Raw genomic sequence first — 25,339 nt, forward strand, 5'->3', positions numbered from 1 at the left:
AGGATGTCCTCAAACAGATAGACAGGTTAAAATGCGGCAAATCACCGGGCCTGGACGGGATCCACCCAAGGGTTCTGAAGGAACTAAGACAAGAAATAGCGGGCACAATCCAACATGTTTGCAACCTATCCTTGAAAACTGGAGAGGTACCAGAGGACTGGAAATTGGCAAATGTCACACCCATCTTCAAAAAGGGATCGAGGGGTGACCCCGGGAACTACAGGCCGGTGAGCCTGACTTCAATAATAGGGAAAATGGTGGAAGCTATGATCAAGGATGGCATTTGCGAGCACATCGAGAGAAATGGCCTACTGAGAACAAGCCAGCACGGATTCTGTAAGGGAAGGTCATGCCTAACAAACCTTCTGTACTTCTTTGAGGGAATAAGCAGTCGGGTGGACAATGGGGAACCCATAGACATCATTTACCTCGATTTTCAAAAGGCTTTCGACAAGGTGCCACATGAAAGGCTGCTTAGGAAGCTGTGGAACCACGGGGTGGGAGGGGATGTGCACAGATGGATCAAACACTGGTTGTCGGGTAGACTGCAGAGGGTCGGAGTAAAGGGCCAATATTCTGACTGGCGGGGAGTCACGAGCGGTGTGCCACAGGGATCAGTGCTGGGGCCGTTACTCTTCAACATATTCATCAATGACCTAGAAAAGGAGGCAAAGTGTGAGGTTATAAAATTTGCAGACGATACCAAACTGTGCGGCAGAGTTAGGTCCAGGGAGGAGTGTGAAGACCTGCAAAGGGACCTGGACAAGCTGGAAGACTGGGCAAACAAATGGCAAATGCGCTTTAACGTGGAAAAATGTAAGGTCATGCATATAGGGAAAAAGAATCCGTTGTTCAACTACAAATTGGGGGGGGCATTGTTGGGAGACAGCGGTCTTGAGAGGGACCTGGGTGTGCTGGTGGATGCATCAATGAAGCCATCTGCACAGTGCGCAGCAGCCTCGAAAAAAGCCAACAGGATGCTGGGCATCATAAAGAGAGGCATAACAACCAGGACGCGGGAAGTCATCATGCCATTGTATCGAGCGATGGTGCGTCCACATCTGGAATACTGCGTTCAATATTGGTCGCCGTACCTCAAGAAGGACATGGCGGTACTTGAGAGAGTCCAAAGGAGAGCAACCAAACTGGTAAGAGGGCTGGAACACTGCCCATACGCCGAGAGGTTGGATAGGCTGGGGCTCTTCTCTCTGGAAAAAAGGAGGCTCAGGGGAGATATGATAGAGACCTTCAAGATCATGAGGGGCATGGAGAGGGTGGATAGGGTCAGATTCTTCAGACTGAAGAGGACAACAGGTACGAGGGGGCATTCGGAGAAACTGAAGGGAGATAGGTTCAAAACAAATGCAAGGAAGTTTTTTTTCACCCAAAGGGTCGTGGACACTTGGAATGCGCTACCGGAGGAAGTGATCAGGCAGAGTACGATACAAGGATTCAAACAGGGATTGGACGGATTCCTGAGGGATAAAGGGATCGTGGGATACTGAGAGAGGTGCTGGGATGTATCACAGGTATAGAAAGCTAACCAGGTAATAAGTATAGAAACCCAATCAGGTCGTGCATGTGCAAGACTGGAGGGTTAGGACTTCGATGGGAAGCGAGGACTTAAATGGGAAACCAGGGTGGCAAGGGGACCCCCTCTGGGGATTCAGACAGGTCTTGACCTGTTTGGGCCGCCGCGGGAGCGGACTGCTGGGCAGGATGGATCTGTGGTCTGACCCGGCGGAGGCACTGCTTATGTTCTTATGTTCTTAAATCATTGCAATCAACAAGTTATATGCATATAATATAAGAAAATACATACATGCCATATAAAGAGGGTACAACAATCTTAAAAAAATAAAAGATTATAATAATAAAATATATTAAGAACTCAGCCTGTTAAATAATTGAGTTTTAATCTGCTTTCTAAAATCAAGATAAGAGGCATCAAGCACAATTTGGGCGAGCCATGAATTTAGTTTGGCCACCTGGAAAGAAAAGGTTCTTTCAGTTACCCCAACATTGACTGATTAAATGCTACATCGGGGAGTGCTAGGGAGGTAAAATTCTTAGACGTCATAAATGACTGCTTCTTGGAGCAACTGGTCCAGGAACCAACAAGAGGGGGAGCTATTTTAGATTTGGTCCTTAGTGGAATGTAAGGCATAGTACAGGAGTTAACTGTGTTGGATCTGCTGGGAAACAGATTGTTCAAATGAGTAAAGCAATATGAAACAGCCGTCCTAAGCTTAAGGTCACCCACTTGTGTGCATGACTAAACTCTGGTTGTTGACAACAAAACGTTGATATGTAATAGGTGTCTTCATTACATTGTAACATAGTAAATGACAGCAATGAAAGACCTGCGAGATCCATTCTGTTTGCCCAATAGTCACATTCATTATCAAGGCAATGTTGAACCAACAATCTAGTATATTAGGTTGCAGAATTGATGAGGCACACAATTCCACCCATCTTCCCAAAAGTTCTCGCCGTTTTGAGCTTTGTAACTAACTGAAGAGCAGGAGATCACTGTTTGCAGGGAAGACCTTGCATGCTCACAACTTTACACTAAGGTTCCGAGTTCTGGGGAGCAGTCTGTCCTAGTTTACTCAGATGACATCACCCACTTGTATACTTTATCAATTTTCTATTTAATCAATTTCTGTTGCAGGTAAGCAATATTGCCTTACTTTTCTTTCTATTATTTGTCTGTGAAAAGTCTTAAAGTGGCTTAGTCTCAATACTTAATTTACCTTTTTGTTTTGTTGCCTTTAGGCCCACAATTGTTCACAGGTTTTTAATTAAAGCAACCATTGAAGAGAGAATGCAAGCAATGCTGAAAACTGCAGAGAAAAGGTAAAAATCCTTTAGTCAACTGCAATTGGTTTGAGTATTTCATTCTGTCAGATTTACTGTAGGTTAAGGTGCTCATAATCGAAATGGAAATACTTTCAAAATCATAGAAACATAGAAGATGACGGCAGAAAAGGGCTACAGCCCATCATGTCTGCTCACTCTGCTTACCCACCCCCTGTCTATGCCCTAATGACCCAATTTCCTTATCTTGACCCTCGTAGGGATCCCACATGGGTATCCCATTTATTCTTAAAGTCTGGCACGCTGTCTGCCTCGATCACCTGCACTGGAAGCTTGTTCCAATGATCAACCACTCTCTCTGTGAAGAAATACTTTCTGGTGTCGCCATGAAATTTTCCGCCCCTGAGTTTGAGCGGGTGCCCTCTTGTGGCCGAGGGTCCCTTGAGAAAGAAAATATCATCTTCCACTTCGACACGTCCCGTGAGGTACTTAAATGTTTCGATCATGTCTCCCCTCTCCCTACGTTCCTCAAGAGTGTAGAGCTGCAATTTGTTCAGTCTCTCTTCGTACGAGAGACCCTTGAGCCCCGAGATCATCCTGGTGGCCGTCCGTTGAACCGATTCAATTCTGCGCACATCTTTACTGTAATGTGGCCTCCAGAATTGCACACAGTACTCCAGATGAGGTCTCACCATGGCCCTGTACAACGGCATTATGACTTCAGGCTTTCGGCTGACGAAACTTCTATTGATACAACCCAATATCTGCCTTGCCTTAGATGAAGCCTTCTCCACTTGATTGGCAGTTTTCATGTCTGCACTGATGATTACTCCTAAATCTTGTTCTGCTGAAGTCCTAGTTAAAGTTTCTCCATTCAAGAAGTACATCCTGCATGGATTTCCGCTTCCAAGGTGCATGACCTTACATTTCTTAGCATTGAAGCCTAGCTGCCAGGTTGAGGACCAACTTTCCAATGTAAGCAGGTCCTGCGCCATATAATTCTGTAAACTGCATTCACTTACTATATTACATAGTTTAGCGTCATCGGCGAATAGTGTTATTTTACCTTGAAGCCCTTGAGTCAGATCCCCTATGAATATGTTGAAAAGGAGTGGACCCAGGACCGAGCCCTGCAGCACTCCACTGGTCACCTCCGATGTTTTAGAGAGGGTACCATTAACCACCACCCTCTGAAGTCTGCCACTCAGTCAATCATTGACCCATGCAGTTAGTGTCTCTCCTAACCCCATCGATTCCATCTTGCTTAGCAGCCTGCGGTGTGGGACACTGTCAAAAGCTTTACTGAAGTCCAGGTACACGACGTCCAAAGGCTCTCCCAAGTCCAACTTTCTTGTTACCCAGTCAAAGAAGCTGATGAGATTGGATTGGCAGGACCTACCCTTGGTGAATCCATGCTGACTGGGATCCCAAAGATTCCCTTCATTCAAGATCGTGTCCAATTTGCTTTTAATTAGTGTTTCCATGAGTTTGCACACTCTTTCCTAAGCGTTTCCAGTATTGTTAAATGTGTCATTAGTTTTGTCAATATTCTTTAATGTATTACTTTATTAAATTGTAATTTTATTATGTACATCGCTTTGAATTACGATAAAGCGATTAATCAAATCTGAATAAACTTGAAACTTGAAACTTGAAACTATTGATGTGAGACTCACCGGTCTATAATTCGCAGCCTCTGCCCTGCAACCCTTTTTATGCAGAGGAACGACATTAGCTAATTTCCAGTCCAGGGGAACTTTCCCCTTACTTAGGGAGAGATTGAATAGCTCAGCCAACGGTTTCGCCAGGACATCGCTCAATTCTCTGAGCACTCTTGGGTGCAAATTGTCTGGTCCCATGGCTTTGTTCACCTTGAGTCTTGCCAGTTCACTGTAAACTTCACCTGGTGTGAACTCAAAATTCTGAAACGGGTCTTCTGTGCTTTGTGTTGCCTTCAACTGCGGACCGTGTCCTGGTGTCTCACAGGTGAAGACTGAGCAGAAGTATTCATTCAGTAGTTCGGCTTTATCGGAATCTGCTTCCACGTAACTTCTGTCCGGTCTTCTAAGGCGTACTATCCCGCCTGTGTTCCTTTTTCTGTCACTAATATACCTGAAGAAGGATTTGTCCCACTTTTTAATGTTTTTTGCCAGAATTTCTTCCACTTGAAGTTTTGCCTCCCTAACTGCCATTTTGACCGCTGTAGACCTGGTCCTATATTCTACTTTTGCCTCTCTTTTCTCCGTGCGCTTGTAGGAGAGAAACGCTTTTTTCTTCTCCTTAATGAGGTGCGAGATCTCCGCGGTGAACCATTGGGGTTTATTGTTTCTTTGTCGTTTATTTACTGATTTTATGAAGCGGCTAGTTGCTTCATGTATGGTTGATTTCAGTGTTAACCACTTAGCTTCTACATCATCGGTCTCCGCTTGGTCCTGCAGCGTCTGTTGGATGAAATCTCCCATGCGTGCGAACTCTGTGCCCCAGAAATTGAGTACCTTTGTTTTCGTGTTTGATCTAGGGAAGCCTTTCCTAAGGTTGAACCATACTATGTTGTGGTCGCTGGAGGCTAGCGTATCTCCTACTGAGACCTCTGAGACCCTTTCCCCGTTGGTGAGTACCAGGTCGAGGATCGCCTGGGCCCTAGTAGGCTCCGTTACCATTTGTTTGAGACATGCTCCCTTTATGGAGGTTAAGAGCCTCCTGCTACCGCTGGTTGTCGCTGAAAATGAGTTCCAGTCTGCATCAGGCATATTGAAGTACCCTAGCAGTACAGCTTCTCCTCGAAGAGTGATATTCTCTATGTCTTCAATTAATTCTGCATCCATGTCTTCCAGTTGTCTTGGGGGTCTGTATACCACACCTAGATACAGGCATTTTTCTCTGCCTCTTACCAGGTTTACCCAGAGGGACTCCCCGGTGTACTTGACATCTGTGATCCTGGTGGTTTTGATGTCCTCTTTAATGTATAGAGCTACCCCCCCTCCTAACCTGCCCTCTCTGTCCTGACGAAGTAGATTGTAGCTCGGTATAGCCATATCCCACCCATGTGAGTCCGTGAACCAAGTTTCAGATATTGCCACCACATCTAGGTTGGCATTCCTTATTTCAGCCTCCAATTCTAGAATTTTGTTACCTAAACTGTGTGCATTGACATACATGGCCCTCCATATCTTGTGTTTGCTAAGTCCCTGTGAGGCGTATCCTACCCGAGTCGGTGTGACTCCCAAAGAACTGTTTGCAATGTGGGTACTTACCTTGGACATGGAAGCGGAGTTTCGACTCACCTCATCAGGATAATTCCTTTCTGCACTAATATGTGAATGGGTACCCTCCCCCGAATTACCTAGTTTAAAGCCCTGTGAAGCAGGCGGGCTAGTCGGTGTCCGAAGACGTTCTTACCCCTACTGGTCAGATGGAGTCCGTCTGGTCCCTGAAGTCCTTGTAGCGCTTCCTAAATCGGCACTTGGACAATCAAAAGGACAGGTCCTCCAAGTGTTGATAATCGAAATAGGTTTTGGACGTATCTAAAAGCAGCTTAGGCCTTTTTACTGCTGCTGAACGCCCAGAGCTAAAAGGACCGTTTTAGGAGGAGTAGTGAGGGCAGGATTTGGGCGGGACGTGGGCTGACCTAGACTTGGTCGTACTGTAAGTATAACTAAAAGTTCAACAAGATTTCCTAGATGGAACTTATATATTGTGACTTATGCGATTTAAAAACAGGTATAAGTGCCCAGAAGGTATCAAAAGTGACCAGATAACCACTGCAGGGACAAAGTAAAACCCTCACACACTCAAGTTTTTTCAAATCAAGTTTTATTAGGATTTTATATACTGCCTATCCAGGTTATTTAAGTGGTTTTACAATCAGATACTCAAGCATTTTCCCTATCTGTCCCGGTGGGCTCACAATCTATCTAATGTACCTGGGGCTGTGGAGGATTAAGTGACTTGCCCAGGGTCACAAGGAGCAGCATGGGGTTTGAACCCACAACCTCAGGGTGCTGAGGCTGTAGCTTCAACCCCTGCACCACACACTTCTCCCTCAGTGATCACTGACACCCTCCACCACAACCACAGCCATACAAATCGGAATAAAAAAGTACATACTTGCCTCCAGAACATCAGCACCTGGCAAAGGAAAGCCTAGTAGAGCTGCACAGAGGTGGCTTATGTAGTCTAGGGCAGGGTTTCTCATCCTGCAGGTATGCGGACTGCCTGTTGGGGGTATGCGGATTGACCATCCGCTGCCGCTGCCCACCTGCCAGTTCCATTTAAATTCCCCCCCCCCTGCTGCTGCAGCTCTACAAAGGGCCAGGCGCATGCAGTGATTGCATGTCGCCGGCCCATAAGGCCTTCCCGCCTGGCCCTTTGGAGTTGCGGCAGCAGCAGAGGAGGGAATTAAATGCGGGCAGCGATGTTCCATCCAGCTTGATGGGGGCAGCTATCAGTAAATGCACTTTGTTCACTTGGCTAGCAGACTGAATCTCCTTCACTTATGCCCAAGCTGGGCTAACATTGAGAAGCCACTGGCGAGAACTAAAACATGTTGCTATATCGATTTTGGACACTGCTTTTGAAATACCCTTGATGCTGCAAATCACGAAACGGGGGATTTCCCTATCGGGTGTTTGTGAACTATAGCCACTGCCTGAGGGTGTGATAAAGATTGTGTTGGTGAAAGCCCCGGCAGAGAGCCAGATAAGTCAGAATCTTTAATGCAGCTACAGCCACAGTATTGCACATTTGCCATGTATGGAGTTGTTTCCTATATATTGTGTCATGATTTTTTAAAAAAAATTTATTGTGATACTGTATGGTATACTGAACCGCCTTCTAACATTATATAAGGGAGGTTTCATGCACTGAGTTTTTCATGCACTTTAATGCACTGACTTTTTTACTCCACTTTTTTCTTGTTCTCCTGGGGCTGTATTAGCCTGTGTAATGAATTCTTTGTGACCACTAGGAATCCTCCTGCTCATTGCTTAGTTTGAAGCAGGTTTTGAACAATTTTTGATTGTTTTGCTTCACCCAAATTAGATATTGTGGTTTCAGTTCATAGACCATCCACCCTATTCACCAGATCTTGTTCCATCTGGCTATTTTCTGTTTCCATACCTTAAAAAGAGTTTGAAAGGACAATTTCTGAGTGATTTGGAGGTGATTGCAATAGCGGAACATTATTTCAATGACCAAACATCAGAGTATTTTTGGAAGGGTTACAGAAACTTCAGACACGATGTGCCAAGTGTGTTGAACTTAGGGATAAATATGTGGAATAACTTGTACGTTTCATGGTTCTACATCATTCCCTTCTTGGCTGGGCTAAGAACTTTTCAGCACCCCCTTGTTAAGGGCAAAATGTACTGCACTTTAGTGAGAAGATCCCTTAATTAGAAGTAAAACAATGCTTAAATATTGCTTATAGCAATGCAATATGAATATTATTTTCTAGGATGTAGTGAAAAGTATGACTTCAGAAATACTAGGTGGGTTTTATTCTTTTTTTCCTGTGTGATCCCATATGTCTATTAGTTTGCAAAACAAAATATGGTGATATCTTTTTATTGAACTATTATCCCCATATTTTGCTTTTTTTTTGTTTGTTCTACTTTTAAAGTGGACTAACATGGCAACGACACTAATTTAGTCATAAATGTGTCAGGCAGTATGTCTTCACTTTCTGTAAGCCCTGTGAACCAGATTCTATAAACAGTGCCCTGATTGAGGCCACCTAATGACATCTAATCTAAATTGCTTCAATTAGCTTCAATTAAGTTTTTTCTGTTATTGATTTTATTTGGTTTTATGTATATATTATTGTAACCCGCTTAGGTTCTAGGGGGGATATAAGATTGTCAAATAAAATAATAAAATATGCTTTTTGATATTTCAAGAATACAGTACATCAGTGCTTCCCAGTATTTTTATGGATGTGACCCCATGATTGCAGTGAAGTAAAACTGTATGATATCCCCCTCCTCATCCCCCCCCCAGAGGTGCAGAATAATGATACACCTATGAAGGGCTCTCTTAGGTCATGACTCCAAATGTAGGTTTTGGGGGGGGGGGGGTTTCTTTATTTATTTATTACTGTTAAATTTTTTCCAAGAAACCTCTTGTACAGAATATTGAAAATAAGACAGATAAAATAAAATAGTTTAAACAAAACTAGATATCAATTAGGCAATACAATTCTTAATCAATAATGTTAATCCCATAATAATGGATCCATGAATTCAAGTGAGTGTTAACTTAAAACATATTAACAAGAAAGGCAAAGCATCTGACTGCGGTAGTAGGAGTCTAACTACTTTGCGATGTTGCTGCTGTTCCATTTACCCCTTCCAAGCGTTTCGTAGAGAGGAACCCTGTTAATTGAGAAGGGTCAAAGAATACATATGTATTGGATCTATATTTAACAATACATTTACAGGGATATCGTAATAATAGGTTTTATGACTCCATTTAGGGCCCCACCCCACAATTCAGGAAGCTCTGCGGTACATAAAACCTCTTTGAACTGTGATTTAAGTCCCAAATCAAGATGAATTGAACCCATGCATAGAATCAGGAGTATATATCATTTTTGTGCAATACTATAACCATTTTAAGAAGCTGTATTTCAAGACTATATTACGAGTTATTTCTTATAGTGTCCTGTGTTATATTCTTTCTGTCTGATGATGTTCCTTTCTGTTTTTGTACAGCCACACTAGCTCATCAATGAAACAGCCTGAAGCCTCGGTCTTGACAGTAGCTGATCTGGCAGATCTTTTTACTGAAGAAACAGAAGAGCTTGAATGAAAAAACACAAAACCATGCATTTTTCCCATTGATGTTTCAAAACAGAGGTGACAGTTATAGATTTCCAGATGTTGCAACCAGTCTCCGTTCAGATGGCTAAAATAAGACCTTTTCATGATTTCTGTTCTGCCATCGCAAATAAACATCTGAGTTCTGCACAGTCCTGCCAGGTCATACAAAATATTCCCTAAAACAGAATTACAGTATATCTGTTTCTGCAGGAGGAGGGGAGTAGGTAGAGAATGCATTTAAAAAAATTGAGTTTCTAATTATGTTAGCTTACTTGATTTAAAATCAAGAATAACTTTTATGAATACTCTGTATTATTAATATACAAAACAGCACATTGTTGTAGAATTCTATTCCTTTTTGAATTATTTTGTTTTCCCTCCATTTGCAAAGTAGTTCCATTTATCTGTCATTCATGAACAAATATTTAACATTATAAACAAGTCTATTCTCTTTTAAACTTCATTTCCTTCCACCGAAAAGGTTTGTTCTTTTACAATATTATGTACCTTTTGAAGTATTTGAATTTGTGCATTCTGGCATTCCTCTGGCACTGTTTTGTCATATTATTCTGAGATCATCTGATGTGATCATAACTTATTTTTTCCTCACTTTGTGTAGTCATCCCTTGTATTTTAAACTGGAAATGCATGACACTGCATTTTTTGTATTGAAATTGAGTTGCTAAGTCGCCCCTCATTCTGTCTCTCAATGGTGTCCATATAGGTGTATATTTTAGCTATCTTCAAAAAAATTTCCCTAGTAACTTCTTTGCAATACCATTCATGAAGATACTGAACAGAACTGACCCCTGAACTGATCCATGAAGGACACCACTTGCTGCTTATGGTTTGCAGTGAGTTGTAAAATTAATTTTGTCCATGTAAAATTTAAAAAAAACACACGTACCGGGGAAAAAAAGCAAATGTAAAATTAACCCTTTTGGAGACATCTTGTGATCATCATTTACCAGTACCCTCTGATATCTATCACTCAACCTATTCATGGTTGAGTCTAATCATAAGCCCCAGTCTTCCTTACTGGGGCCCATGATTAGACTAATGCAGTACGTGCATGAGCTTCCTCTGCTAAAACTTCATTAAAATCCTAAGATATCAGCTAACAGATATATGCACTTCACGTCTGTAATCAAATTTTCTGGCTACCTAATCAAAGAAAAAGAGCCAATTTGACATAATCTCCATGTTATAAAACCATGCTGCACAAGATCCTGCAATTTGCTGCATTTGAGATACTCCTCTGCCCTTGGTGTTCATGGCATTAATCCTACTACCAAGATCTCTTTAAACAGTACTTTATATTGTACCACTTCTCAAACTGTAATGTAATGCATCTTCTATAGCATCTCTGTACTGTACAATATTATATCTCTTTAAATTGTACTGTAAGTCACCTTGACCCTACTTAGGCTTAGTCTGCTAGGTCACAGTATCAGACTGTATGGCTCCAAGTCAGACTTGGCCTTCCTGGCTACAGCAGAGGCAGTGACAATTCCAATCATAAATAAATGGTGCAGACTTATCCTTGCTCCTTCCCTCTGGGCCTCTCTAGCCTAGCTGTGCCCTGAGCTTTTATATTTCCCAGTTCCTGACTCCACCCCTCCTCTGTCACTTCCCTTTGGGAGGGACTATGGAACTTAAGATGGCTTTGGCACTGTGAAGGAGTATCCAGCAGGAAGAGTGTCCTATAGACTCTCTCACACTGTTACGTAGTCCTGGTTTTTTTTTTTAACACCTTTGTATCAGTTGTAAAGCTCTGATCGCGACTATCCAAATACCTTTTAGAAAAGAAATATAGAGCTCCTTTTATCAAGCCACGCTAGCGGTTTAATGCGTGCTAAACCACGGGATGCGCTAGCCGCTACCGCCTCCTCTTGAGCAGGTGGTAGTTTTTGGCCAGCGTGGAGGTTAACGCGTGACGAAAAGTTGCGCGCGTTAACCCCGCTAGCACGGCTTGATAAAAGGAGCCCATAGTTGCTAACAACTGTGAATAGAACTATCATTCTTAACTCTTATACCCGTTAACCTCCTGGATACCATATATGGCAAAAAATATGGATAGATGTGTGCATTGCTGATTTGCATGAACAACTTAATTAGTTGCTAACTAATCAGTGTCAATAATTGCCACTTAAGCTATTATCAGCACTAATGGGCACTAATTACAACTTACATGCACAGCTTGCTAAGTGTATTCTCTAAAGTTGTGCTTGTAAATTCTGCCACGTGGATTTCAAAAAGGGGCGTGGACAGGGAGGGATATGGGCGGGCCATGGGTGTTCCTATAAGTTACATGTGCTGTTAAAGAATACACCCGATGGGATGCTTAAGTTAGGCACAGGCACCAGGTTTTAGTTGGTGTAAATGGACACACCTAAATTTTAGTTGTGAGAATTAGGCATTAATACATGTTCTAGAAACTGCACCTAACTGGAGAGACAGTTTATAGACAGTGCTAAGCTTGGATTTTTTTTTTTTTTTTGCACCATTTGTAGAATTAGGTCTTATACGCGTGAATAGGTGTTTTTGACTGATTGAATCTTGTGAAGTAATAGCTCTTTTTGGCAGTATAGGAAATATTGTTTAAAAGTTAAATTTTCATCTAGAAAATTCTAGAATCTTCATGGAGGGAACCTAGGCAACTGAGGAATCTGCTATTAAAATTGTAGGTTATGGAAAAAAAAAAAAATCAATGAATTTATATTGAAAATCATGCCTTTTGTTTTCTGCTAACCAAAGTGCAGTTTTATCAAACTTTAAACTGAGCAAAGCGATTGTCATTTACAACACTGGGATCAAGGATAGATAAAATTTGGATGTCATCTGCATACACAAATGCAGTTAATACTAATGATTGATTCAAAGCAGGGGGGCATACAAATGTTAAAGAAGGTAAGAGCCAAAAAAGAACGTAGATGGGACTCCACGTGTTAAACTATTAGTCTTTGAAAGGGCGCTTTCCCATAGGACAGAGTACATCTGTTAAGTAGATCCAATGTGATATTGTTCCTGAGACTGATAGATGATAACCTTGAAATTAAAAGATCATGCTCTACCAAATCAAAAACTGCAGAGAACTCCAACAATAATAAAATTACAGTCCTATCTTGATCAAGAATGTCTGCTTGAAAGTAGTTAATCTAAAGAACACTGTTTCTATATTGCAATCTTTATAAAAACCAAATTGGTATAGAGCAGGGGTCTCAAAGTCCCTCCTTGAGGGCCGCAGTCCAGTCGTGTTTTCAGGATTTCCCCAATGAATATGCATGAGATCTATGTGTATGCATTGCTTTCAATGCATATTCATTGGGGAAATCCTGAAAACCCGACTGGATTGCGGCCCTTAAGGAGGGACTTTGAGATCCCTGGTATAGAGTATGTGGCTATGAGTGAGAGATTCCCTAAATCTGCCATTGGCGGAGGGTCTGCTAGTGCAGGGATCAAGCGGGATGCCTAATGTCTTAATTCAATCTTACAGCTTGTCTCTTGAGAGACCAAGGCTGTTTGATAGAAGTTATACAGAACAGGTCATAGGTATGTTTTTAAGGAAGTCATCCATTTCTGTGGCATATGTTAGAGTCTGGCAGCTTTCCTAAAAGTTCAAATAGCAGCAATCTCTTGCTGTAGGGCTTGGTGCACAGTCGATCTTTGGCATCGCAAAAGGATGTTGTGGAATTTCTGAGAGGAGTAAAGTTATTGAAGCCTTCTCACTAGCTAATAATGCCTCCCTGGAATCTGAACCTGGTGCTGTCAGTGTTAGTATAAGTACTTTTTGAATATATCAGGAAGCACTGAAGGATCTGACATTGAAGACCATTTGCTTGGTAGCTGTTTGTTCAGCAGGAAGAATTTCAGAGCTACAGATTTATCTAGAGCCATTTGTTCATATCTAAGGAAAAGAAGGTGCTGCATCCAGTTCCTTCTTTTCTACCAAACGTTGTGTTGGCATTTTATGTCAGTCTGTTTCTCGTTCAACATATTGAGTACACAGTCACTGATGATATTTTGTTAGGTGCCAGATGTTCCTTACAAAGATATCTAAAACAGGGTGGAAAAAGTCCTTTACAGCTCTGCCAGTAAGGACTTTTTTGGTTTTATTTTAAAAAAAATTTTAAAAGACCCCTGTCCCCCCCTCCTGTTGACACTTGCTACACCCCCTAACACCAGCCTCTAAAAACCCTTACCTCCCGACATCAAACACCCCCATCAAGCCCCCCCCAAACACCATAACAAAACCCTGGTGGCCTCCCGATCCTCTCGGTACCTGATCTGGAAAAAGATCAGCAGGAGAGATGCCCACTCCCTCCTGCCTGAAGGCCCACCTCTTGAAAATGGCTGTCCTGTCCGGTATATCCTGGGATGCACTGGGAGGGGCCTAATGCCTTGATTGGCTCAGGTGCCTAAGGCCCCTCCCAATGGCTTTGAAGGAGGTTCATTCCGGCTCAGCTGATTAGGGATTCCCCTGCCGTGAACAGCATAGCCAGCAGGGAGAGCAGCAGTGGCAAAGCAGCGGCAGAGAACTTTTAAAAAAGCTTTGTCAGGTGGGATCGGGGAAGAGCTGTGCTAGTGATTTCTCTTCTGAGCAAGTGCCAGTCACAGTTCTTCCCCCTTTTACCAGGCTGCTCCACATGAATAGCATAGAAACATAGAAAATGACGGCAGAAAAGGGCCACGGCCCAACAAGTCTGCCCACTCTAATGACCCACCCCCCTAATTTCTTCCTTGAAGTGATCCCACATGCTTATCTCATTTTTTCTTAAAATCTAGCACGCTGCTGGCCTCAACTACCTGCAGTGGAAGATCATTCCAATGATCAACAACTCTTTCGGTGAAGAAATACTTCCTGGTGTTGCTATGAAATCTCTCACTCCTGATTTTCAACGGATGCCCTCTTGTTGCCGTAGGTCCTTTAAGAAAAAAGATATTTTCTTCTACCTTGATACGGCCCGTGACATATTTGAACGTCTCAATCATGTCTCCCCTCTCTCTGCGTTCCTCGAGTGAGTATAGCTGCAGTTTATCCAGCTGTTCCTCATACGGGGAGATCCTTGAGTCCTGAGACCATCCTAGTGGCCATTCGCTGAACCGACTCAACTCTCAGTACATCTTTTTGATAATGTGGCTTCCAGAATTGTATACAACATTCCAGATGAGGTCTCACCATGGATCTGTACAATGGCATTATAACTTCGGGCTGACGAAACTTCTTCGGATACAACCCATCATTTGTCTAGCCTTGGATGAAGCTTTCTCCACTTGATTGGCAGTGTTCATGTCTTCACTAATGATCACTCCCAAGTCTCGTTCTGCTGCAGGTCTTGCTAAGGTCTCACTATTTAGGGTGTAAGTTCTGCAAGAATTTCTGCTGCCAAGGTGCATGACCTTACACTTTTTGGCATTAAAACTTAGTTGCCAAGTTATGGACCATTGTTCCAGTAAGAGTAGGTCCAGTGTCATACAGTCGGGCACTGTGCTTTTGCTGCTATGTTTCTTTCTCTCTTTACAGTCCCACTTTCCACTGATTCTCTCTTGGGTGCATTTCCTTATGTATTTTATGGTTATGTTCTTATACAAGGGAATTATGTGCTATTGTTGATGTCAATTCTGTCTTATTACAAAAACCATATTTTTTGGTTCTTTAAGTTTTCAAAGGCAATATAATTAGACTTCTTAAAACACATTTCTTATTTGTATTTTAAGAACATAGGCAGTGCCTCTGCTGGGTCAGACCAGGGGTCCATCATGCCCAGCCGTCCACTCACACGGCGGCCCATCAGGTCCAGGACCTGTTAGTAACCCTCAGGCACGGTGAAAATACCTTGCAGATCAGGAATTAGAAGACTGATTCAGAAGCACTAACTGCATGAATGTTGGTTTTACTATTCAGTCACACTAAAGTTATAAAGAGGAATAAACTATATAATCTTACCTAGCAAAGCCTAAAAATATATAGAGTATAACCAGAAAACAGGCTAAGCATATTAGCAATTATATCAATAGAGACAGCACTAGTTTCAAATAATGGAAGAAAAAGACCTCAGATATGTTGCTCTTAAGTCCCAACTTCATGAGACTGAATAGCGGAAGAAAAAAAGCAAAGTCCAGCTGTATTCTTTATCTCGCATTCACAAAAAAGCCCAACAGTGGCCCTGTTTCGCTTCCAGCTTTATCAAGTGCTGTGTCATTAATTTTCCATCAGCAGTCTTCACCTAACACAAAATTCTTCTCCTCTGACTAAAAAGCACAGAAGATACTGTTTTGAGCCGTTTAGTGCAATTCCTTACTGAGACTTTACTATTCACTGCCCGCTAAAAGATGTATTTTGGATGTAAATTTGGGTCATTTTAGATTTAGAAAGGACCAGGAGAATTCTGAGGGTGGGACCAAATTATATCCAAATAGCAACAATGTTCAGGTGACCTGCTGAGGGGGGCTGACTTTGACTGGATAAATTATTGTTTAAGGCCTAGATTCACTAACCTTCCGATCCGTGGGTGATTGGAGGCAGGCCAACCGATTCACTAACCATCTTCATGCAAATGGGAGCGATCGGAGGCACGCCCCCAACCAACTGCACGGATCGCTGATTGAGCGATTGAGTCGGGAAGAGCCCTGATAGTAGTCACAGGAGAAGCAGCCTCTTGGCACTGCTGTCAGGACTTCTGCCGGCTTTTTTTCATTTTTTTTAATGGGCTGCAAAATATCAGACCTATAAAAAAAAAAGAAAAGCCTTCCCCTACCTGACAAAGCGCCTCCGTGCTCAACACCCCCCCCCCCCCCTATGCGTGTCAAAATGGCAGGAGAGATGCCGACTGGCCCTGCACACATACATACCCCTGACCGGACTGGTCCGGCACTCCCCCCCCCCTCCCAACTGCCCCGGCACACGCAAAATATCTGTGCCATGGAAAAAAAACAAGAAAAGACAGGTAGACTTGTCAACCCCCCCCCCCCTCTCCCAAACAAACACGGGAGATTTCAGGACAGCAGAGAGCAGGAGAGTTGACAAGGACATTAGTGACTGGTCCTCAGCAGTCATTGTTTTTGGATCAGCCAGCCTAAGGATGTGCCTGCTTTTTGTTAGTGAATCGCGGCCCTACCTACTTTGCATGCGGTTTACCCTCATTTGCATGCACAGATCGGAATAAAATCGGCACAGAGGTTAGTGAATCGGGTCGGAGGAAAATCAGGTTGCAAAGGGGTCGCAAACTGATCGGTACACGATTAGTTTGCTTAGTGAATCTAGCCCTAAGTTTGCTCTTCATATATAGCTGTGCAGTCAAAAAGAATAATGCAGCTGAATATAGAACATTAAGATAGGCAGATAAGTATCACATTTTTATGCTGCAGTCACAGCTTTGATTATAGAATAGAATCACGCTTCTCATAGAAACATGATGGCAGATAAAAGCCGAATGGCCCATCCACAATATCCGCTATCTCTTCCTCTTCCTAAGAGATCCCAGGTGCTTCATCTTCACCACCTTTACCGGGAGACTATTTCACTCATCTAACACCTGTAAAGAAGTATTTTCTTACATTACTCCTGAGCCTATTACCTCTTAACTCCATCCTGTGCCTTCTCATTCCAGAGTTTTCCTTCATTTGAAAAAGACTCAACCCTCCTGTACATTAACACCATGGACTAAAAAGTTTAGGGCTCTTCAATTTGGAAAAGAGACGGCTGAGGGGAGATACGATTGAAGTCTACAAAATCCTGAGTGGAATAGAATGGGTACAAGTGCATCGATTTTTCACTCCATCAAAAATTACAAAGACTAGGGGACACTTGAAGTTACAAGAAAATACTTTTAAAACCCATAGGAGGAAATATTTTTTCACTCAGAGAAAGTTAAGCTCTGGAATGCATTGCCAGAGGTTCTGGAAAGAGCGGATAGCATAGATGGCTTTAAGAAGGGTTTGGACAATTTCCTGGAGGAAAAGTCCTTAGCCTGTTATTGAGAAAAACATGGGAGAAGCCACTGCTTGCCCTGAATCAGTAGCTTGGAATATTGCTACTCTTTGGGTTTTGCCCAGGTACTAGTGACGATTGGCCACTGTGAAAACAGGCTGCTGGGCTTGATGGATCATTGATCTAACCCAGTAAGGCAATTCTTATGAATTATTTAAACATCTCTTATATCCTCTCTCTTGTCATATGGTCTTTTCTACTGTATTATGAACAAACTAGTTTTTTAGCCCGTTACATTAACGGGTTTTAGAATAGATGTGTAGACTTAGGCATTTATTTCTTTCTTTTTTTTCTTTCTTTCTCTCTGCCCCCTGTCTATCTGTCTGTCTATTTTTTTCTTTCTTTCTCTCTGCCCCCTGTCTCTCTTCCCTTCTCCCTTACTTTTACCTCCCCCATGTCCAGCAGTACCCCTTCCCTGCTCCCCCTGTCCAGCAGTAGCCCTTCTCCATTCCTTTTACCTCCCCCCCTGTCCAGTAACATAGAAACATAGAACATGACGGCAGAAAAGGGCCACGGCCCATTTAGTCTGCCCACAATAATGGCCCACCCCCTAACTACCTCCATGAAGAGATCCCACATGCCAATCCCATCTTTTCTTAAAATGTGGCACGCTGCTGGCCTCAATTACCTGTTGTGGAAGATTATTCCAGCAATCAACCACCCTTTCGGTGAAGAAATATTTTCTGGTGTCGCCATGAAATTTCCCACCCCTGATTTTCAACGGATGCCCTCTTGTTGCCGTGGGTCCTTTAAGGAAAAAGAGATCCTCTTCCACCTCGATACGGCCTGTAACATATTTGAACGTCTCGATCATGTCTCCCTTCTCTCTGCGTTCCTCGAGTGAGTACAGCTGCAACTTACCCAGTCGTTCCTCATACGGGAGATCCTTGAAACCTGAGACCATCCTGGTGGCCATTCGCTGAACCGACTCAACTCTCCACACATCTTTTTGATAATGCGGCCTCCAGAATTGTACACAGTATTCCAGATGGGGTCTCACCATAGATCTGTACAACGGCATTATGACCTCAGGCTTACGGCTGACGAAACTTCTACGGATACAGCCCATGATTTGTCTAGCCCTGGATGAAGCTTTCTTCACTTGATTGGCAGTTTTCATGTCTTTGCTAATGATCAGCCCCAAGTCACGTTCTGCTACAGTCCTTGCTAGGACCTCACCATTTAGGGTGTAAGTCCTGCATGGATTTTTGCCGCCAAGGTGCATGACCTTGCATTTTTTGGCATTGAAACTTAGTTGCCAAGTCTTTGACCAATGCTCCAGCAGGAGTAGGTCCTGCATCATACTGTCGGGCATTGAGCTTTTGTCGGGCACTGTGCTTTCATCTGTTGTGCGGTTGTCTACTATGTTGCATAGTTTGGCGTCATCGGCGAATAATGTAATTTTACCTCGATGCCCCTCAGCCAAGTCTCTTATGAAGATGTTAAATAGGATCGGGCCCAAGACCGAGCCCTGTGGCACTCTGCTGATCACCTCCGTCGTATCGGAGAGGGTACCGTTTAGCACTACCCTCTGAAGTCTACCTCTAAGCCAGTCCCTAACCCATGCGGTTAATGTTTCACCCAGTCCCATCGAACCTATCTTGCTCAATAACCTGCGGTGTGGGACGCTATCAAACGCTTTGCTGAAGTCCAAGTACACAACGTCCAGGGACTCCCTTATATTCAGCTTTCTTGTTACCCAGTCAAAGAAGCTGATCAGATTTGATTGGCAGGACCTTCCCTTCGTAAAACCATGTTGATGGGGATCTCGTAGATTCTCCTCGTTCAGGATGGTGTCCAATTGGTGTTTGATTAGTGTTTCCATAAGTTTACTCACTATCGATGTGTAGTACCCCTTCTCCCTTACCTGCTCACTGTCCAGCATCCGCTAGGCCAGGCAGCCTCAGGGCTTTTGCTAGGCCGGCCCGCTTTGCATTATTGAAGTGGGCCGGCCTAGCAAATGCCCCGCGGCTGCTGCCGCTTCTGGTCCAGGGGTGAGAAGGAGAGGCCGGAAGTCGTCAGAAGTCAGCCGGCGTCGGAAATCGGGGCAGGAACGTTGCTGGGGAAACTGCCACATACGTCGCAAACCGCTGAAGGCTCCTACTGTGCATGCGGCAACACAGAGCCACGGATCAGGGATCACGGCCGCTCAGAGTTTCAATTGCGCATGTGCGCTAAGGGTTTTATTATAGCGGATGTTTGCAATCTGTTCTGTTTAGTTTACAATTAAATTTGATGTCCACTGTAGTGCAATGTTATTGCTGTTGTATACATAATTCTTGAAGTATGGAGAATTGAAAACTATTGGGGTGGATCCATTTAGGATCTCTTGAGTCCACACGGTAGGAGGCTATTCTATACGTAATGATACCTGCACACAGATGGATATGTGTACACATACACTTGTAAGTGCTAGTATTCTGGATGAATATAGAGGGCACATAAATGCAAGTGCACTGAAGGACAATGATGCAATCTAGTTGATGGCATTTACACGCTCCTTGTATGCACATTGAGAATGCTAGCACTTACATGTGTATATTTATTCACCCCCTTGAAAAGTGCCAGCAGGGCTCCTGAGTGCAAAAACTATAGTGATTGATATTCAGCTGGTGGCATTCAGCGATTTGCTGACTGCTGCTGATGTTATTCCTGGACTTTCAGCACCAGGCCGTATCGGCCTATACATGGGTTTTGCAAACCAGCCTAATGGGTACGGCTTGCATAACTGGGACGGCCTATACATCATCCCCCCCCCCCAAAAAAATACCTCCCTCGCTGGTAGTAAGATCGGGCGTGTTTTCATGTGCAGGCCTTGTTGAGTGGAACAAACATCCTGTGCAGGGCAGGAGCGATGTTTGCTATCTCAAGCCTCTGTCCCGCACCAATTCCAATCAGGAATCGGCGCAGAACAGAGGCTTGAGATAGGAAATATCACTCCTGCCCTGCACAGCGTGGAGGAGGCAAGTTTCCAAGTTTATTTACCATTTTTTTTAGTTCAGCAAATTTTTATTGAATTTTCAAGTAGTACAACAATTATGTGAAAGTAATGCTTCAGAATAGGAAGCATGAAAAGAAACATTTGCCTAGCATGAGAAAGTACATTGTAAATGATAAGTAATAATCAGATATAAAGAATAAACTAATACTGCCAAAATGTATATGGGTGATAAACCAACCTAAAAAAGACAGAAGTCAAGAGGCAAGATACAATTCCAAGGAGGGTTAAATCAGAGCAGATGTAGGAAACTGTCAAAATACCGACCATCATCGTGTATCTGGCCGGTTTACAAAGCTAAAAACATGAAAATAAAATGGGGTAAAAAATAAAACATGAAGTAGACGAAGATGATGACATGCATGAGCCGTCCAAGATGTTTGTTCCACTCAACAAGGCCTGCACATGAAAACACGCCCGATCTTACTACCGGCAAGGGAGTTATTTAAGGGAGAATTATATATAGACCACCCCATTGTATAAGCCAATTTACTTTTTAAATCTCTTAGATAAGCCGCAGCTAGTAACATGGGGCGGCTTATCTAAGAGTTTTAAAACTTAAATCGGCGTTTTCTGCAGCCTATACATAGGGGCGGCCTATACATGGGGAACTAAGTCGTTACCTTGGCTGGTTAAGTGCTGAATGTCAACACTTAACCATCTAAGTGCTGACTCTGCCCCTCAGAATGCCTCAAAATAGCCAGTGTTGAGATGGATGCTGTCCAATTAAGCGCCACCGCATATAACCGGCTAACCCCAAGCAAGCAATTCAACCAGTTAGGAGCTGTTTCTGGACTGTTAAATCACTTTGAATATCAACCCTATTATTGCCTGCATTTGTTGCAATATAAAAAAAAGGGTAAATACATTTTACGCTTCTTATCCTTTGATTAGGGATGTGCATTTGTTAGCATGCATTTACCCCCCCTCTCCCTCCCTCCCACACACACTTTTACAAAACCGCATAAGCAGGTTTTAGTGCCAGCTGGCACACTGAATGCTCTGTGCTCGTAAGAGTTCCTACAAGCATTGAAGCATCACAGAGCATTCAGCACGCTGGATGGCGCTAAAAACTGCTTGTGCTAAAAAAAAGTACATGCAAAATTACATGCAAAATTGATTTAAAACATGTTAACCTACAGTATGAGTTAATGCATATAAAATCAATATCTGTACATTAAAACATTGCTAGATTTGAAAATGTTTGAAATGAAACCAGAAAAAAGTCCAAATATTGTCCAGAAAGCTCAAAAATTAAATGTTTTTCATGCACATCCCTGTGGATGGTGTTTTATATTTATATTGTGTATTTACAAAGCAATTCTGATAAAGTATAGTTAAAGGTTAAAAATTATTCTTATAAATGTTACCAGGATTTGTTTAGTTTGTTACTTTATTGTTCCCGTATGTATGTAAATATCAGAGCAGCAAACTTATGCTTTTTTTTTTTTTTTTTTCAAATACCTGTATATCTGTAACTAGTGAACTTTTTTTCAACTAGGTTTTTCTGTTGTATTAGCATTTTATTATGTTAATTCAGCCAGTATCACTGTGCATGTTTAATAGCTGGAAAGATTTTAAAGTTTTGTATGAATTAGGCTGTTTATAATAAATATGATAACGTCCCTCCTGACTGTTAGAGCTTTTTATTTATTACTAGTATTATAGCCCGTTACATTAACGGGTGCTAGAATATATGTGTGTGTGTCTCTCTTCATTTATTTTTCTCTCTCTCTCTCCTTAGCCGCTTTCTTTCTTTCTGTCTTTCTTTTTCCTTGGCTGTCCATCACCACCCCTTGCCTGCTCCCCCTGTCCATTCTCCCTTCCTTTTACCTCCCCTGTGTCCACCACCACCCCTTCACAGCTCTCCTTATGCAGCAGCAGCCCTTCTCCCTTTTTAGCTCCCCCCCTGTCCAGCAGCACCTTTCTTCTCCCCCTGTCCAACATTAGGCCTCCGTTCCTTTTTCTTCACCCACCCCCCTGTCCATCAGCACCTCTTTCCTTCTCCCCCTGTCCAGCAGTAGGCGTCCCTTCCTTTTTCTCCCCCGCCTCCTCCTTCTTATCCCTATGATACAGTTACCTTGCTCTGCCCCTGATCAGAGGTTCCCGACAGCCGCCCAGTTGCCCATTGGAAAAGTTCCCTCTGCAGCATCCCACACCCTTCCTGACGTGACTCCTGCTGTCTTTCTTTCTGTCTGTCTCTGTCCCTGGCCCCCTTTGTCTGTTTGTCTTTCTGTATATCTCCCTGCACCTGTGTCTTTCTTCTTGTCTTTCTGTCTCCCTTCCTCCTTCTGTCTGTGTGTCCAAAGCAGCATTCCCTTCCCCTCCAGTTCCCTGTGCAGCAGCATTATTGTTTCCTCTACCCCCTTTCCCTTCCCACAGTTGCGACTACAAACGCGGTCCTGAGTCCTTTGCCGCCCCCCCCCCTTCCCTTCCCGCGGGTCCGAGTACACATGGCGATTCAAGCTGCGTGTCCACCAGTCTTCACACGCTGCTTAGGGTCCTTCTACTGGCCTGATTTACTCTGGCACGTCCGGAGCAAATCAGGGCAGTAGAAGGGCCCGAAGCAGCGTGTGAAGACTGCTGACACGCTGCTTAAATCGCCAGTCAGGGCCGCGGTAAGGGAAGGGGGGGGGGCAGCGGAAATCTTCTTCTACCTTGCCTCTCCTCCACCGTCGGGAGTCAGCGCCAGGAGCTTTAACGGCTTGTTGTTGGTCCGCGTTGAAACAATCCCGTGCCTCTTTGAAAACTGTGACGACGGAGAGGGCAGGGGGTGAGCCGCGCATGCGCACCTCCTAGCTACAGCTCACAGAAAACGGACCCACGCTTAGGAAGTGCGCATGCACGGCTTACCCTTTTATTATATTAGATTATCATTAATGATGAAAATCAGAATAATTGCTTTCAGCTATAATATGGCCCCTTTGGCCTATTTTCTTGTACCACTACAAAAAGTGTACATCACAGCTGTATTCTCCTTGTCTAGGTTGGGGTAAATTATCAATTTTTGGAGCATTAATCACTGAGGGGCCCTTTTACTAGGATGTGCTAAGAAATGAGCTTGGCGCATCCTAATGTGTGAGATTTTACCATGCTCTAAGCTCATTCTAGCATTTTTTAAAAATAATCCTTTTTATGCGTTGGGGGGGGCTCAGGCTATGTACTGTTCATATTAGCATGCAGCAGCTTAAAAAACAGTAACATGGAAGCATTGGCTTAACTTTCTCGCCCCGTTCTCTGCCCATGAAACAACCCTTTGAAAAATAAACACAAAAAATTTAATAATGTGCACTTGGCACATGCAAGCAGAAGAATCTTCACAGAATGTTTCAGTGCATCCTAAACCTGCATTAGGACTTGGTACATCTTATTAAAAAGGACCCCCAAATTTAATTTGCTGGAAGAAAATGGAAAAAGAATCCCTGATTTAAAGAACATGTCCAGTCAAGTTTTCCATTGTATGTATAGGGATATGTCTGTATTTCTGAATATGGTTATGTTAGTTTTATGTGTTTTTAGATGTTTATGGAATGATAATGAAAGAATATGAGCATGTGTGTAAGAGAAAGAGGATGTTACTGGGAGTTTGGAAGTATTAGGAGGCTGGCACTGGCGGATGTGGCTTGGTGAGATTGGGAGTGTGTAGTGAAGGGTTGGCTTGGGACGTTTAGATATATATGGGAGGGTATATGATGTCTTCCTTAAAGGAAAGGCCCATGGAAATCTAGTGGCCACATCCATCACCACTAGAATAAAACTGTATCCCAGTGGGGGTTTTCTCTAAGGGCCACACAATGTCCATAGCCAGTCTACTACAGGGGTCAGCTACCCTCGGGATAGGAATCAGAGGCGCTCAAAGGGGTTTCCCTAAGGACAATTTTTGACATGTGGGGCAAGCTGTACAATAGTCCAGTACATCCTGCCGAACCCCTGGCCAAAAAAACCTACGGCTAACTTGCTTCAATGAGGCCTCCGCCCCCTTATGCACCGATAAGGCATGGTCATGGACAGTCTGAAGAATGACCTTCCTAAACCCCCTTCGGACCACCAACTGTTCTTCTGAGGTTCCTGTACCCTCTACCTCCTGGTGGTAGAGTAGCCCCCCCTTTTATGTTGAAGGCCTGTCTATCCTGTCCAGACTCAGAAACCTGTTGCCAGGCTTCTAACAGAGAGGGGTCCGCTTTCTGCTCAGCAGCAAAGGTGGAGAACTTCGTCATAATTTCCTTCGGGAGGGTGGGGATTTCCTGGCTCGATGATACCCGGCCCAGAGCCTGCCTTCGCTGGTGTTTCTGCTTCTTTTTACCCACTTTATCAGGGACCTTGTGTCTCTGGGGGTACCTATGAAACACACCCTCTTGGAAGGAAAATACCTCTCCCAATTGTTCCCCTTCTGCTGAGGTCAAGGCCTTTTGTGAATGAGTGTTCACACACCCTTGCTTATTCCCCAGGTATTCTCCTAAACCCCCCCAGTCCCGGCCTAACATAAGGTCAAATGGGGCTTCCGGCACTACTGCCAATTTTAATCGATAGACCCTATCTTTATGTAAGATAGTGGTACTCTTGAGAGAATACTGGACACTCCCCATGAATACATCGGATGGCAATCAATCCGGCTCTCTTCTGATATTCAAGAAAGATCTTCTTCCAGTGTCGAGCTGCCACCATGGATTGATCAGCGCCAGTATCCACCAGAGCCACGGACAGCTGCCCCCC

At 43.5% G+C, this 25,339-nt stretch overlaps 1 protein-coding gene across 3 annotated transcripts in view; it reads left to right on the top strand.

Moving 5' to 3' along the window:
• Nucleotides 1-12,904, top strand: part of SHPRH (SNF2 histone linker PHD RING helicase) — a 299,247-nt gene extending 286,343 nt beyond the window's left edge. For all 3 annotated transcript variants that reach the window (XM_033937312.1, XM_033937311.1, XM_033937310.1), the window contains 2 exons: nt 2,779-2,859; nt 9,531-12,904. In XM_033937312.1, coding sequence (XP_033793203.1) covers nt 2,779-2,859; nt 9,531-9,627 — 178 coding nt within the window. In that variant the 3' untranslated portion in view covers nt 9,628-12,904. The remainder of the gene's footprint in view (nt 1-2,778; nt 2,860-9,530) is intronic.
• Nucleotides 12,905-25,339: the final 12,435 nt, after the last annotated feature.

This window comes from Geotrypetes seraphini, chromosome 3 (genome assembly GCF_902459505.1).
Source record: "Geotrypetes seraphini chromosome 3, aGeoSer1.1, whole genome shotgun sequence".
Taxonomy (NCBI): Eukaryota; Metazoa; Chordata; class Amphibia; order Gymnophiona; family Dermophiidae; genus Geotrypetes; species Geotrypetes seraphini.